The sequence below is a fragment of the Pan paniscus genome, chromosome 18 (assembly GCF_029289425.2).
Source record: "Pan paniscus chromosome 18, NHGRI_mPanPan1-v2.0_pri, whole genome shotgun sequence".
NCBI classification, from domain to species: Eukaryota; Metazoa; Chordata; class Mammalia; order Primates; family Hominidae; genus Pan; species Pan paniscus.
In genome coordinates, this window is record NC_073267.2 from 62,926,388 (window position 1) to 62,943,148 (window position 16,761).

The 16,761-nt window shown below is 45.6% G+C and overlaps 2 protein-coding genes across 10 annotated transcripts in view; one reads left to right on the forward strand and one right to left on the reverse strand.

Moving 5' to 3' along the window:
- The window catches only part of RBL2 (RB transcriptional corepressor like 2), a 68,251-nt gene extending 57,255 nt beyond the window's left edge, over positions 1-10,996 (forward strand). The window contains exons 23-24 of one of the 2 annotated variants that reach the window (XR_008621492.2): positions 4,182-4,349; positions 9,957-10,996. The gene's annotated coding sequence lies outside the window, so the exon portion shown is untranslated. Of the gene's footprint in view, positions 1-4,181; positions 6,702-9,956 lie in introns of those variants that run through there. The other variant, XM_055100540.2, reaches the window with a different exon arrangement.
- Positions 20-11,598, reverse strand: AKTIP (AKT interacting protein). Of its 8 annotated transcripts, none has more exons than XM_008975502.6 (10): positions 11,481-11,598; positions 8,551-8,662; positions 6,720-6,925; positions 3,599-3,663; positions 3,410-3,510; positions 2,854-2,942; positions 2,676-2,774; positions 2,475-2,582; positions 1,022-1,082; positions 20-851 (listed from the first exon to the last, which is right to left on the reverse strand). In XM_008975502.6, exons 2-10 carry the CDS (start codon positions 8,590-8,592, stop codon positions 744-746), a joined length of 879 nt encoding a protein of 292 aa, XP_008973750.1. In that variant the 5' UTR covers positions 8,593-8,662; positions 11,481-11,598; the 3' UTR covers positions 20-743. The 8 variants fall into 8 exon arrangements, with proteins under 8 accessions (XP_008973750.1, XP_008973745.1, XP_008973751.1 ...); XM_008975497.6 differs by having other exon boundaries at positions 20-854; XM_008975503.6 differs by having other exon boundaries at positions 11,452-11,578.
- Between the last annotated feature and the right edge of the window lie 5,163 nt (positions 11,599-16,761).

A 16,761-nucleotide genomic window follows, 5' to 3' on the forward strand; every position in this document is an offset into this window, starting at 1 on the left:
AAAAGGGTAGTTTCCTGCATAAATGGCAAAGAACAATCATTTATTGGTTTATTTTGTCTCTACTAAACACATTAGTCATTTATCATTTAAATACCGGACTTCATTAGAAACCGTTGTAACACTTTTTCTCCCTCCTGCCATAAAAATACAGTAAGTAATTTGCTTAAAAAAAAACACAACACTAGGAACAAGTGTTCTGGTTTCTTCTCACTGAACTAAAGACATTTCTCAGTGATTTCAGTTTGTAAATCAGTAAGACAGTGCAGGCTACAAATCAGTGCAGGCTGAAGACTGAGAGAGATTCAAATGATCTTCCACTTAAAAGTGCTGAGCTATGGAACCTGCTCTCTCTATACCTCTCCATTTCCTAACATATATACAACTGAAACCACTGATTTATAAACTATTAAGTAGTGCTGAATTCTGTCTGCTCTATTAGTTTAAATGAATGCAACTTACCTTTAGCATTATATTCAGAAAAATACTTACTTAAGCCTCAAGGTCCCCAATAATTTGGAGTACTGAACTAGATAACCACCCTAAGACACTTCTGACAGAAGTAATGCATTACTTAGAGACAGGTTTCCAAACCCTGCTGTTAGAACCTATGCATACATGGAAAACACTGGCAGTCAGTCATTGTTCACACAGTTTTACTCTTCAGGCAGTCCTCTGCCATTGGTCAGCTTGAACTAGGCCAGAGTCCAGCAGGAAAGTGCATGGTGCACCAGATTCACCATCTCTTAAGTCGCCACTGTTTTCTCTTCTTTACTGAAAGGCTGTACTGAGCCAGGCTTTACCCATGACAGGCCAGCAACATGAACACTTTTATTGTGCTGTTCTTCAGGCTTCTTCTAGGCACAATCAAAACAGATATTTAAAAAATTACTGGTGAGGAGATTTCAGCACTGTACAAACTTGTTTCCCAAAAAAAGTTACTTGTATGTAATGAGCAGTCTCCAAATGAAGATATTTTAGAAAAGAAACGAGTTAGCCATTTCATAAGTTGTTATCCACTTACTTTCTGAGTCAGCATCTTTTCTCTGGCTTCATCATGTACAGAAGGATTCCATGGAGAAAAGCTTAAGGAAGAGAAAAGTATTTAAAAACTATTTGTTGGCTCACTAAATTTCTATAACATTCATTTTGCAGTAATTAAGCTTTAAGCCAATTCCCCTAACTTAATAAAGCACAGTATTTTTTATTGTTGTCGACATGTATGTTTTAGACATTATCTAATTAATTTTCTCACATAACTATCCCTCATACATGAATGATCTCATTTAAGCCTCACACCAACCCTTGAAGTACTGTTATTTAAAGATTAAGACAGCAAAGCAGAGTAAATTAATTGCTCTGGGTTACCAGAGCTAAAAAGTACAAAAGCCACGTAGTCCATCTGCTGAGTCCAAGCTCTTTTTTTTGAGACTGAGTCTAGTTCTGTCACCCAGGCTGGAGTGCAGTGGTGTGATCTCGGCTCACTGCAACCTCCGCCTCCTAGATTCAGGCCATTCTCCTGCTTCAGCCTCGCTGGGACTACAGGTACCTGGAGTGCAATGCCAAGATCTTGGCTCACTGCAACTTCTGCCTCCCTGGTTCAAGCGATTCTCCTGCCTCAGCCTTCCTGAGTAGCTGGGATTACAGGCATGCACCACCCACACCCAGCTAATTTTGTATTTTGTATTTTTAATAGAGACGGGGTTTCTCCATGTTGGTCAGGCTGGTCTCGAACTCCCAACTTCGGGTGATCTCCCTGCCTCGGCCTCCCAAAGTGCTGGGATTACAAGTGTGAGCCACTGCACCTGACCAATTTTTGTATTTTTAGTAGAGATGGGGTTTGGCCATGTTGGTCAGGCTGGTCTTGAACTCCTGACCTCGTGATCCACCCACCTCGGCTTCCCAAAGTGCTGGGATTACTGGCATAAGCCACCATGCCTGGCCATGAGTCCAAGCTCTTAACAGCTATACTCCACTGCCTTCCTAAGCAGTACCAATGTTGCCAAAGAGCAAAATCACCAATTCGTCCATTCCCAATACTCCTCCAGACACTGTTCCTTAAATCAAATGTCACAGTGCTTCAGGAACCCACCATTCTCACACTATTCAGTTTCCCTCCTTTTACCACATCTGAATGTCAATGAGGGTTTGGCAGTTTAAGAGGGGCTCCAGCTAAAACTGCCAGCTGAAAAGAAGAGTCCTGACATGTGAATGAATAAATATATCACAAGGATCCCTGGAAAACCAAAGTCACCAGAGAATGTGCTGTCGGCACAGCCTGTCAGATGTGAAGCTTTTTGTTTAAGAGAAGAGCCTCAAGAGGCATCAGAAATCGAGTTGGCACCAAGTTATAAAGGTTGTAGGCTAACAGCTTATGCATGTGCCTTTTTATATCCCTATTCTGAGACCACCTGGAGAAAGGAAGCAGTGTATTGGAAAGGACAGTGGACAGTTCACTTGGGGGATGCACCACTTACCTAATTGCATAGGGGTCTTCTATTTTAGGTTGGTCAAACAAACGAGCAGTGCACACCTTAACACTGTCAACAACTTTACTTTTAAAAAGCTGAATATCTTTTTCATACCTGTGTTAAAAGTTTAAGTCAAAAAGTTACTAACTTAATCTACTTAGCTGCATCTTCAAATTTATTTTAAATAACAAAGCAAAAGTTACATACAGTACTGCAGCCTCTGGGTTCAGGGGGCTTGCTGTATCAATCTTGTAGAAAACTCTCCTTGCATACATTAATACCTGCCAAATATGATTATGGTTCCGCCTAAAGGGAAACATGGCGTGATTACTGAGGCGTCCTCTTGCTGTATTATGTCACTAAAAGAAACACTTTATTTACTTACCTCCATTTTGCAAATGCTCTCTTCACATCCAGCTCGCCTGAGGTGGGATCAACTAGCGGGTGAAAGACAGGAATATCAAACACCAAGCGCTGTATTTAAATAAAGAGAGACATGTCCTTTAATGGAAGCAGTGGCGCTTATGAGACCCATAGGAATCGTGATAAAAAGAGCTTCAGGACAAGGCAGTCACGTTATTTAAAGCTAAAGAGCTGCCTCAAGAGGGCTACTTAACTACTTTTACCATTTTCCTGAAAAACTAAATTTTGCAATGAAGCGGGGAAAACTCCCTCTCCTCCACTAGAGCCTGAGGGCCACCATTCACCTGGTGAGTGCTGCAGGATGGCAGGCAGCCAGCCTCCCTTGCAGACCCTGAGCAGAGAAACAAAGCTCTGATGGCATGCCGGAAGCTGCTGCAAAGCACAGAAGTCCCCCTGGACAACTACTGGGTAGATAAATCATAAAGGTACCAGGTCAGGAAAAGAACCAGGAAAGCTGTAAGCCCTTTCAGCCCTTCTCGCTGATCCACAAATAAAGCCAGACTGTGTCTCCAACTTACTGGACAGTCACCATCTGGATAGTTATCAGGGATGTAAACTGTAAACTTAAATACGCCATCTTGGTAAAGTCCATGCCGTATGAATATTACTCCAAACCACACTGTAGGAAAACATAAAAGAGTTAAGGCCTAAATTTGTGTGGGAGGAACTAAATGTGCCCATAAATTAAGAGTGAATCCTCATCTTACTTAATGCAGAGCGATAAGATGGCTGCACATAGACGCCTGGTAGCTTCTGCTTCACAACCAAGGTACTACAACAAAAGCAGAATAATTAACTTGTGTGGATACAAATGACACATGCAGATCAAACCACCCCACATTCACTTTGAGACAATGAATGGCCCCTCAAGGGGCAGCTGATGCCCAAAACCTGCAAGCCAAGTTCCCACAATCTCTCACCTGACACGACTCAGAGCCCCAGCCCTGATCGCTGCCCACTACCGGCCTCATAGCAGCAGCTCACAGAGAAACCAGCAGGCCAGCAGGGGCCCCACAGTAAGAACTAAAGCCAAACAGGAATAAATGAAGAATCAAGTTTCCTCCCAGAAATTCGCTCTTCCAAAACATCATCTTGGAAACCAGCCTATAGGTAATTCCGAATAATGCAACCTGAGGTAAGTTCTGTACAGCTGAGGTCAATGAGAGTATTTGTAAAATTATGCTTTTGTGCCTGGATGATCATTCAAAAACTTTTAAAATACAATGTTAGATAAATTAAGATTTCTTGGAATTGGGTCACAAAGTTGTCATTTTACATTTTAATCATAAGATCCCACAGCAGAAGGCAATGTTCAGACTCGCAGTACTGCCTGGGGAGGGCAGGCATCCTTGTGCGGCTCTCACACGCCCTGCTCTCAAATGGACACCCTGATGCAGAGACCTGAACTCTGTGGGCCTTGCCAGGGAATGGAAAACTGGGTGCTGAAAACAAGAAACGGTAAGTGTATTGACACAAAGGCTACACTGGTTCTTCCGGGACCCAGTTACCCACCCACAGCCATTCCAATCACGTTAACCTGCCAATCCTGGATTCTATCAAGAACTAGTTTATCAGGCCTTAAGTTTATCATTTTTATTACGTACTTTCCATTCACTTACTTTTCATCATTTTTGAGTTATTATCCAGTCCATTTTTAAGTTGCTAAAATTCAGCATGTCAGTAGCAACATGGCTGGCAGCTGTATCTACTACAGTGAAGTTTGCCAGAAAAGGCAGTTCTAATACAGATTTAATCACCCCAATAGACGCCTGTCCAACTCACTGCCCAGCCTCAAACACAAGGCCTCCATTATAGAGCCAAAGGGGCCATTACTACCAAATCATACCCAGCCTTTGTATACAGTTAAAAAGTTATACACTGGGGCCTCAGACCCTCTGACCATTACAACATTAATACATCGAGGGAGGGGTCAAGGATGCTTTTTGTTTGTTTGTTTTTTTGGTTTAAAAAAAAAAAAGATGAGGTCTCATAGGCTGTCTGCGATGTCTCATGCCTGTAATCTCAGCCCTTTGGGAGGCCAAGGCAGGCAGATCACTTGAGGTCAGGAGTTTGAGACCAGCCTAGCCAACATGGTGAAATCCAGTCTCTTACTAAAACTACAAAAATTAGCCGGGCATGGTGGCGCACACCTGTAGTCCCAGCTACTCCAGAGGCTGAAGCAGGAGAATCAGAGGCAGAAGCTCTGAGGAGGCAGAGGCTGCAGTAAGCTGAGATTGTGCCACTGCACACCAGCCTGGGTGACACAGTGAGATTCCATCTCAAAAAAAAGAAAAAAAGATGAGGTCTCACTATATGGCCTACACTTGTCTCACATTGCAGAGCTCAAATGATCCTCCCACTTCAGCCTCCTGAGTAGCCGGGACTATAGGTCTGCAGCTGGGAAATTTTTAATCTTTTTTTTTAGAGACGGGGTCACTCTATTGCCCAGGCTGGTCTTGAACTCCTGGGTTCCAGTGATCCTCCTGCGTCAGTCTCCCAAGTAGCTGGGATTACAGGCATAAGCCACTGTGCCTGGCTCAAGGATGCTTTTAAAATAACTATACAAAGGAATTTTTAAATGATGGAAATTAAGAATTCTCCAAACTTTCTGTCCTTTTAACAAATTCTCAAATGAAATGCCATCTGCGTCTGTGCAGTGCTGGAGCCCCCGTGTGTGCCAGGCACCACAGGGTCGCTGCCAGCACTCCGCACCCTGCTTGGCTTCTTGCACTCCACAACCAGGTGCAACTGCAGCGCAGCTGCAGACCTCGGTGACCAGTCAGCGTCTTCCTTACATGGAGCCCACATCTTTGTCTCTTCCCTAGAATTGCTAAGTCCTGCCTTTGGGGGTCATACAGAATAAGATCCTTCCTTGTGACACCTTCAAATATATTAAGACAACTTTAATACGTGCTTAAGCTGTCTCTTCTCCAAGAAAACTTCTCCAGTTCCTTCAACTGTTGATCCCTAAGGACTGGCCTTCCTGGTCCCTCCCTGCTAGGCCTTCTCCTCCATCTGTCAGGAGGCTGCCTACAAGGCGACAACCAAATGGAGCACCACCCTCCAGATGGGTCTGACCCAAGAAGGCAGAGACAGCCACTCTCCCACTGTCCTACTCTCTAGAAAAACCTCCAGGAGGCGAATTCCTCACTTCACATAAACGAAGACTAAATTTATTAAGTTCCTAATCTACTGTAGGTTCTTTGAGACGGAGTTTCGCTTTGTCGCCCAGGCTGGAGTGCAATGGCGCAATCTCGGCTCACTGCAACCTCCACCTCCCGACTTCAAGCAATTCTCTGCCTCAGCCTCCCGAGTAGCTGGGATTATAGGCGCCTGCCATCAAACCTGGCTAATTTTTGTATTTTTAGTAGAGACGGGGTTTCACCATCTTGGCCAGGCTGGTCTTGAACTCCTGAACCTTGTGATCCACCTGCCTGGGCCTCCCAAAGTGCTAGGATTATAGGCGTGAGCCGCCATGCCCGGCCAATCTACTGTAGGTTCTTAATAAACCTTAGTTTCTTCCTTTTGTTACTCTCCAAAACAGACATGGAAATTAAAGTACCCTCTGCCTTTAAATCTTATTCACCCAAGCTCTAAAGAATCTTTAAGAGAGGCTATTTTTATCTCTCTACCTAGGTCTTGGTTAAGAAACATTTTATCACCAGCAATAGCCTATAGTTTTATATTTATTAAGTCTGATACTGGAAAGGGACAGGTTTGAGCTTTGAGATTAAATGTCTGCCCTTTACTGCATCCATCAGAATAAATTTCATTCTTCACTTTAAAGGATCATTCCTAATTTAACCAAATAGTTTGTTAAGGACTTACAATTCTGCAAGAAGAGAGTATTCCAGGTAGAAGGGTCCATAGGACGCATGCGTGCCATTTGTTGACTGTGCTGCTGGGGCAGGAGATGTAGGCTTAGTTATGGGCAAAGCATTTTTGGGAATAGAAGGCAGCTGTTTCTTTGGTGCAGTTCGTGGAGGACTGGTTTTCACGTCCCCTGTTAATGTCTTCTCTTCACCTTCAGATCGCTATACAAGATGAAGTTGTAAGAATATCTGTTAGGATGATTCTTAAATCACGAGAGTACATTATTAGCTCCATGGCCTAAATGCCGGAATTACTCCTTTACAAGCACATTCTAACACCATGACCAAGATGACTAGAAAGTCCTTTGGGCAGGCAGGTCATATAAAGAGAAGACAAACCTGAAGCAAGACCAAAGCATTAGAGGAACTCTTTCATATAGGGAAACTCATCCTATAAGGATGATACAATCAGTGTGTACAGGATTAACTGAAACACAGAAAGAAATGTTTTTTCCTAGTGGCCCCAAAAAGAGGGCAAGGGGTTACTAAGCAATTAGACAACTGTACAAGGCTAGAAAAGTCCCCCAGCATTTAGATGCTACAGAAGGTTAGGTGCTAAGAAGCTCAAAATAGTGTGGATGACTGAAATTAGTCACTGCCTGTTAGCACTTAGGTTAGAAACGAAGAATGAAGCTATTCTCTCACTTGCCTGGGTCTGATTTTGATTTGTCCCTACTGGGTATGTTTCAACATTTCAAATATCACCAGCATAAACTGTCATCCTTCGTCGAAGACAAAGGTTGACATGAGTCAGAGACTAAACTACCATCTCATAGGTACTTCCTTGGCGCAACTACAACCAAAGGCTGTTTAATTAGCTATATAAAAACAGATATATCATATGCATTGCTCCAGTGATGGGGGCATCTAAAGGCCCTGACTTCAGCACAATGCAATATGCCAGTGTAGCAAAACTAAACTTGTACCCCATTACTATGTACAAGTAAGGAAGAGATGTCACGTATACAGAAAAAAAGTAATAGTGGTGTTTGTTCTCCTAGAGGTGAGATTATAGTTTTTTGTTTTTTTTTTTTCTTTTTGAGATGGAGTCTTGCTCTGTTGCCCAGGCTGGAGTGCAGTGGCACGATCTCAGCTCACTGCAAGCAAGCTCTGCCTCCTGGGTTGACGCCATTCTCCTGCCTCAGCTTCCTGAGAAGCTGGGACAACAGGCGCCTGCCACCATGCCCAGCTAATTTTTTTGTATATTTAGTAGAGACGGGGTTTCACCATGTTAGTCAGGATGGTCTCGATCTCCTGACCTCGTGATCTGCCCGCCTCGGCCTCTCAAAGTGCTGGGGATTACAGGCATGAGCCACCGTGCCCAGCTGGTTTTTATTTTCTTATTGTTTGCCTATTTTAACCTTTTCCTAAAATGAAAATATATTTTTAAAAAATCATTTTATTTAGAAAAATTAAATTAGTGCCCCTCAAGTCTGATTTAATGATATTAGACTAGCCTTTCCCACAGCTGTTCTAACCGTAGAACCTTGAAGTTTAGTAGAAAACTACAATATGTTACAAATTTCATCATGTGTAAATATAACCTAAATCATCTTAGAACTGTGATGACCAGAACGATTTCTATTTGAGATGCAATCCTAGTCTCAGAAACAGACTTCAACCAACAAAATAATTATTTCTCAAGAGTAAACCCTTAACTAGAAAAACCAGGTAATTTTGTCAAGATTACAGGTGACCGTGACAGATTATTTTAGCCTTCATTCTGACCCTGTTTTCAGACACAGAAGCAAATGGGTTTTCTTACTGAATTTATCAACTATACCTACTTTGCGTACAGAGCTTGTAGACATGCTCCAGAAAGGGTTCATAACGTGTATTCCAAACAAAGAAAGTCAGTGGTGTATCATCCAAATCTTCTGTCTTCGGCATTCACTTTACCTTAAAACAAGACGGGAAGACATAGAAACATGCCAACACCAACCATTAAGACTTTTTTTTTTTTTTTTAAGATGGAGTCTCACTCTGTTGCCCAGGCTGGAGTGCAGTGGTGTGATCTCGGCTCACTGCAACCTCCACCTCCTGGGTTCAAGCGATTCTCCTGCCTCAGCCTCCTGAGTAGCTGGGATTACAGGTGCCTGCCACCATGCCCAGCTAAGTTTTGTATCTTTAGTAGAGACAGGGTTTCACCATGTTGGCCAGGCTGGTCTCGAACTCCTGACCTCAAGTGATCCACCTGCCTCAGCCTCCCAAAGTGCTGGGATTACGGGCATGAGCCACCACGCCCGGCCAACAGTTAAGACTTCTGAAATGATGAATAACTAATTATGACACCCTGGATATACAATATAATGTTATATAACAAGGGGTTATAAAAACCTAGGAAAAGGTCTTCAGGCATCTTCAGAAATAGTTTCCTTCTATACCCACCTCCTTTTCTGGTTCTAATTTCTTTCACACTTAGATGTCTATAAGAATCTGTGCACCAGGTCCCTTGGCCAGGATTCAGATTACTCAGTGACACAGATGAGCTTTGGTGCCAGAAATTCAGAAGATAAGGACAACAGTTGTTACTAGCACATCTCGGCATTTAACAGGAAAGCCAGACTCAGAATGCACTGTACCCACATACACATAAGTTGTATCACTGTTCCCAGGGTTATGGGAACAAACAATAGATACAAGGAGGCTGATTTAAGCGCTGCCTCAACTCACTTGAGTACAAAATGATTCCTCCAGCAAAGTACTAGCCAAAGAAATAAGAGAAAACAGGAAGGCACAGCACAAGTATGTCACTAAGACGACAAAAGTAGTTACCTGAGTCCTGTCAGTACCATCCCCCAATAAACTGCCTTCTACAACTTCGAAACATATAGAAACTGCAGGATCATGTACTTAAGGAACTGCCAAGCAATCCAGACAAATGCAACAGAGGCACGCAAGAGAGACATTTCACAAGTACAGATCTTCCAGCCGAAGCTTCAAGTCGTGGATAAGAAAGCATGTCTCAAAGGTCATAAAGTCAGTGGATCATTTACTAAAAATACAAAGAAGCAAAGGAAAAGCAGCCAAGCCCAGCTGTAAGAACAGCAACTTCCCTGCCCTGGGAAGTTTACCCCCAGGCTCTGTTACCTTTAAAGCAGAGCTCCTTCTCTGAATTCCTACTTGCACCAATCAAATGGCTGAAGGTGAAAAGGGTCAAAACTAAGCAACGTTTTCCTAATTTCTTAAACAGATCATGAGCAAACCATGTACTAAATGTCCCCAATCAGCAATAATTTGTCTTCTCTGACGAGCTTGTGACATCCAGGGACGTACCCAACCCAGGTCATCCATACCTTGCCAGTGCCTATTACTGCTGTTTTGTTTTCCAAGAGAAAATGCCACCCAGTAATTAAATCAGAGGAATGAAGATCCTGGCTCTTCTACTAGCATGGATAACATGCAATAAGTAACAACAGTTCTCCGCAAATCTGCCTTTAAAAGTGAGTATGACACACTGAATATACTTGAGATATCAAAAATGTGCGGGGGCATGTTCCCCTTTGGCTCAAATGAAGACACTGATTTTCAGATCTAGCAGTAATGTGCAGCACCCCAGTGTCCTCTAGGACACACCTAACACGGGACCGGATCCCTTGGGACACAGTGGTGTGCTCCACCACATACATTTAATGGGTTGGTGCAAACCTGTAAAGTCTCTTAAAGGTCTAACGCGTTAGGATTCTCTTTAAGAATCCAGTAAATTTTGTCCCCAGTTCTGCCTGTCATTAAGCAGGAGGTATTGTCTTCTGCTGCCTAACTTTGCTATGGATCTTTTAATCCAATGTTTCCAGCAGCAACATAATCACGAGAAACTATAGCACACTTTTCAGGGTCTAGTCTAGGACAAGCACAGCATACATGTTCTGAGAGGAATGACATAGATGGAAGCAAGACATGTTACATCCTTGTCACTTGGAAACAATTTTAGAATTTCTGCCTGTTTGGCCACGGCTGCATTCCTTTACATCACCCAGCTGAGAAGTCTGGGTCTTCAGCCTGCGCGAATGACAGTGCGTGGCAGAGCTAAAACTAGGCTAAAACATGAGTGCTGCTGTTACTCTACATGCCACAGCACACTCACATCACCCCGAATCGGACTTAAGAAATTACACGTTAAGAGGAGACAGAGCAGGGGCCAGAAAAAAAAGATGAAAACGGCCCGGGCCAGGCTCGCTGGGGACAGCCGGGACCCGCGGCGGCCTCGGACCGGCACCCTCACCGCGGGCGGAAACCCGTCTCTGAGCACTCAGGGAATCTGGACAAACCTGTCTCAAGGTGATGCAAGGCGGGGGCCCTGGCCTGGCCTCGCAGCTAGCTCGATGCTGGCCCGGGAGCCGCGGGCCCCTCCAGTGGGGGGGCTCTGGGGCCCGGCGACGCCCCCTTAACCAGAGCTCGGGGTCGGGACCCGGCCGGGGAGGGCGGGCACGGGCCGGGGCGAGCCAGCTGGGCTCCCCTCTCTCCCTCGGGCCGGGCCGGCCCAGCTCGAGCCGCAGTCCCCAGCAGCGGTCCCGGGCTGCGAGGCGGCCAGCGCAGCAGGTGCCTGCAAACGCGCACAGGTGCCCGGCCCCGCCTCCGTGTCCCACTGCGGCCGCCGTCGCCGAGTCGAGAGCGCCTAGAAAGATGGACAAATGCCGGGCCCGTGGAGGCTGGCGACCAGATTTACAGACACCTCAGCCCTCGCGTACCCACCAGCCTGCCGAGCAGTAAGCCTCACCCCAGTGCCTTCAATGCAGAGCTCCTGGGTGCCAAGCGCCGCCGCGGCCCGACAGCATCTCCGGCCGCAGCGCCAGCCCTGCCCCTGCTTGATCCCCGCCCCGCCCCGCCCCGCCCCGCCCTGCCCTGCCCTGCCCTCGGCAGCGGGCTCCGCCCCCTGCTGCACGATCCTGGGGCCCGAGGCTTCCGCCTTGCCTCCCGGCGCCAACTGGCTCTCACACCTGCCCGTCAAAGACGTTCTTCCGGGGGCGTTGGGAAGACCACACTAGGTCCTGCAAATCAAATCACCCCGGTTTGGGTGGGACTGCACTTGACCCTCCCCTTACGTAACAGCGCCTGGGACGGCCTGTCAGTCATGGAAGTATCGGCCCCCCGGGGAGGGATGGGGCAGAGACAAACAAGCACCGGGTCACAATTGGCCAGGGCGTCTGCCAGTCACCACGGAGACCTTCCCGGAGGTTTATTCGCACACGCCACAGCGCAACCGCCATGCGCAGGGGCTGGGGCATATGCTAGCTTCTGCGAGCCAAGCTTTTGGGGAGGGCCGGGCCGCGCGACTGCCCCGTGGCTCCCATCGCAGGGTCCTACTGCGTTGGGCGGTGCTGCGAGGCCCGAGGCCGCCACGTCGCGCCCACAGGGTACCAGGGGTCAGAAGGACACTTGGCGTGGCATCAAGAAACGCCCGTTCTGTCCATCAGTGCAGGAGCTGAAGGCTGGAGCTGAAGGGAGCTCAGCTCCAAGTCGGCCCTGGGCACTAGAGCAGCCAGAGGAGCTTTGTAAATCTGTGTGTGTCGGCCCCGACCTGCAGCATCCGAGTGGGGGCCGGGGGCTGGGGGGAGGGGGGAGGCTGAGGACCAGGAATCCACATCTGTCACAGTTCGCTGCTGATTCTGGCGCACACTGAAGTTGGAGAACCTCTCCCATAGCAACATAGTTCCTGGTCTTTTTTTTTTTTTTAATTCACACGCTCTCATTTGGACCTCCCGTCTGCTTTCCCATGGAGGTCTCTCTCTGGCCTAATTCTGTGACTGCTGCCAGCGGCTTTCCAGGCCTGTTCTTACCAACGGTGCCTCCCCGTGGTTAGTCCCTCCAGTCTCGGCACTCCACTTCCACACTTGCGCGACAGCCCTCTCCCCGCAAGCCCCTGCCCCTTTTCTAGACACCAGAGGCACTGACCTGTCTGTGACACCGCCTCAGTGTCTTACACTCAGAAGCCACATTCTCTGGCCGGGTTGTTTGGTCCATTTTTGGTTGCCTCTGAGATTCTGGTAAGTGACTTATTAAAGGGCAGGAAGCCAAATTCTCTTGATGTTAATCCCAAGGGTTGGTTCTGAAACCCAGCTTCCTCCCCCAGCTGAAAACACTTCTGAGCCACTTCCTTTTGTCCCCTTAGGACACATTTAGGAATGTTATCATGCCTTTTAATACGAGTCTTAATACAGAAAGGCAGGCAAGCAGGAAATCCTTTTTTCAGGCCACAGGTGGTCTCCTTTGGCATCTCTGTGGCCCATTTCCTCCCAATCTTCTTTGAAGCTCATTATCCTCTGCAAAGCTTTTTTTCTGCTTTCCTCCTTTCCCCAACCTTCAGTTTTCACCGAGGACCCACATAGGTATTTCTCCAGCTCACATCTATCCACTGAGCTTCCAATGCATGTCATCAACTGCGTACTTGGCACCGGATGACTCAGACGCACACCAGCATCAGACTGCACATGGCAGGAAAGCCAACTCAAACCGGCTTACTTAGCAAGGGGATTTCTCTCCCATGGGAGGATTGTCTCCAGAGGTGGTGCCCTGGTCTTCAGGCTCTGCTTTCCTTGTAGTCCCTGGAATTGCACTTTCAGGCTGGTAGCAAGATGGCCGCGGCACGCCCAGGATCTCACAAAATTAAAAGTATCCCTTTCTTCCAGTGGTCCCTTTTGAAATACATGAATACCTTTCCCAGAAGCTCTGCAGAAGAAATGCCTGCAGGTTTCAATGGCCAGAAGTAAGTCTCTGGCCACAACGAAACCCAGTCAACGGCAAGTGGAAGGAGTCCGCCATGATCGACTTGGGCTGAGATATTCCCTAGATCTCTGCCTGGACTTTAGGCAGAGGAGAGCCATGATCAGATTTGTATTTTGAAAACATCACTTTGTGTGGAAAACAGATTGTAGGGGCACAAGGGTCACGGGGCAGTTGAGAAACCATGGCAGTAGTTCAGGCAACAGAGAATCGCATGAATTTGAAGGTAGAGATGGAGAATTGAATGAGTTCCAGAGATGTTTAAGACGGGATGATATAGTTTGGATATGGTTTGACCCTTCCAAACCTCATGTTGAAATGTGACCCCCAATGTTGAAAGTGGGGCCTGGTGGGAGTATTTGGGTCATGGAGGCTGATCCCTCATGAAAGGCTTGGTGCTGTCCTGGCAGTAGTGAGTTCTTGGCAGTAGTGAGTGAGTTCTATTAGTTCCCGAGAGAATTGATTGTTAAAAAAGGCCTGTCACCTTCTCCTCCCCTGACCCCTGCTTTCTCTCTTGCCAAATGATTCCTGCTGGCCTCTCCCTCTGCCATGAATGGAAGCTTCCTGAGGTCCTCACCAGAAGATGCTGGTGCCATGCTTCTTATACTTAGTTGCCTCTGTCTTTCATTTGACATATATTTATTGCATACTTAATGACATCTAGGCTTTAAATGCTGGGGAGGCGTTGGAGAACAAAACAGACATTGTTCCTCCTCATGGAGCTACGGGAGATAGATGCTAATCAAGTCATCTCCCAAATCAATGGCTAATTGCCCCAAGGAAGTGGACAATGAGCCGAATAAACCTCTTTTTAAAAATAAATGACCCAACCTCAGGTATTCCTTTATAGCAACACTGATGGATTCATACAGGTGGGGTGGACAGAGCTTGGCCATGGACTAGGTATGGGGGATGAAGAGGCAGATATGGCTGACACCTAGATTTTTAGCATGAGCTACAGGATGGATGGTGAGGCCATTCACTGAGGTGACAAACAGTGAACCACAAGCAGGTTTGGGACAGTGGGAAATGGGAAAATCTGGGTTCTGTTTTGGGTAGGTATGTTTGGGGTGTTTCTGTAAGCACTATTGCCTGTATACCTAACACCCACTTCTCCCTTTTTCATTGCTGACAGAACCTCCATTTTCTTGAGGAATTTAAGCCCTTCAGTGGTTCCCCATTGGGCAAAGACCAAACTCCTCACCATGGCTGTGTCCCAGCCCCAGGTGGCCGCAGACTCCAGCCACTCTGACATTCTTCCAGTTCCTTGGAAGGGAGATGCTCCCCTACCTGCCCTGCCACAAAAGGGGCCTTCGCAGTGAACGTTCCCTTTGCCCGGTTCATTCTCTTCAATCCCCTACACAGATCTCAGCTCTAACACTACTTCCTTGGGGGCAATTTGCTGTTGATTTGGGAGATTATTAGTGTCTGTCTCCCACACTGTAAGCTCCTGAGGAGGAACCATTTTTTTGCTTTCTATTGTCTCCCCGGCACCCAAAAGCTAGATGTTGTAGGCATGCAACAAATATTTGCCAAATGAAGGACAGAAGAAACAAAAGTACATTTGAAACACCTACCTGCACGCCCACAGGTCTGCACCAAGAAAGCAACTCATTATGAAAATCAGGATGATTTATTCAAAGGGAAATGAGGAGGTGGCCTCAAGGTACCATTTCTTTAAGACTAAAACATAAAGTGCTGAGAAAAATCTCAATGGACCCAAAACCTTACCTATAAAACATTTTAAATCGCTTCATATTACATTTCCTATTCTCAATTTTTGAAGCATATTTGATATATTTGCACCAAAAGGTTCTTTTTGCATCCAGACTTAATAGATATGTGATCTCTGAGTATTCAGGACTTCTGCTCATGTTCTAATCAGCAAAATATTCCCTGAATCATACATCTTTTGGACTCTGGAAAAGTAATTGTACAAAGCTGTTTAGATCACTGACTTAACTATTAAAGGCCTTCACAGAAAGAAGGAAAGGATAAAATGTTGAAGGTTGTTAAAATGCATATGTTTTACACACAGGCACACATATAAGCCGATGTTTTTAGCGCAATCCATTTGCCCCCAAGTCCTTTTCTGAAAAGTAGATTCCTGTATACATGTCACTGATTACATATACTGTTCAAAATATGGGAGGATGATCTAGCTATGCATATTAATGTCTTTGAAAAAATATAATTAGCACATTAAAGCCATTACTTTATGGGTAATAATGTTTAGGATGAGACCAAAGTAGGCATTTAATGTTGTTGTTTTTTTTAAGTAAATGGATTTAAGGGAGATCAGATAATTGTCCTATAGTTAATAATGATCCTCAGACAAGACAGAAATCACAAATTTTTAAGAATTATTGAAGGTTTAGAAATACTGCTATAGACGGATGATGTGGCTTTTTTCCTTTCCATAGCCTCATCGAGCGATACAGTTCTTGCTTATAACATCACAAATGTGCTTCCAGTTTTTGGTTGCATCACGTTTTCCTCCCTGTCCCATTACCCATAACTCCTATCCCTGAGTAAGTGGGTGGGCGGGTGGAGGAATGAATTTTACAGACAGACTACAACATTTCAAAATGAAATCAGGGTAGCTGATGGACCACTGCGAATATTTATGTCTTAAGGAAAAGCAACCAATATACGATACTGCTGCTCATTCAGGGCTGAAGAGAACTGATTTCCTTTTATAATCAAACAGCATTTTGAACGTGGTCTGACACCGCAAATAATCCCCACTCCCTCAGCACGCTGATGACTGTACCCACAGCCATAAGAGCAGTGTTCTCTTTGATTCAGTTTATCTTTGGGAAACCACTTCACTCTGTGGTCTCAAAGCATTTGGAATGATGATAAAGGCTTGAGTTAGTTTTCTCTAGAGTGGCACACTCAGAAAACCAAGGAGAGAGAAAGCAATACTCATTCAGGGAAGGGTACTATTCCAGGCACAGACACCTTTTCTTTCTTGCAATAGGTAAATGGTGATTCCGTGAACGATAGGGAAGCTCAGTGATCTCGAGAGTCACCCACCCAAAGCAAATGACACCGTGACCATCATTTATTCTAATATTTTACTATAAAAATGTTCAGTCATACCAAAGAGTAGAGGACAACAAACTCCCTTACACTCATCATCTAGATTCAACAATGTTAATGTTTTGCTGTATTTCATCTATTATTTTTCCTCCTGAGTCATTTAAAAATAAGTTGCCGTCATCATGTCCTTCACTCATTAGTGCTTCCCAGGGTGTTTCTCTTCAGAGCAAGGA

Excerpts from the sequence above, each read along its gene's own strand:
- AKTIP (XM_008975497.6), bottom strand. The coding sequence starts at position 8,592 with ATGAACCCTTTCTGGAGCATGTCTACAAGCTCTGTACGCAAA. Across the intron at positions 3,664-6,719 it reads TACTCTCTTCTTGCAGAATT|TACCTTGGTTGTGAAGCAGA; the intron begins GTAAGTCCTTAA and ends CTTTTGTTGTAG. Across the intron at positions 2,943-3,409 it reads ATCCAGATGGTGACTGTCCA|CGCTTGGTGTTTGATATTCC; the intron begins GTAAGTTGGAGA and ends ATTTAAATACAG.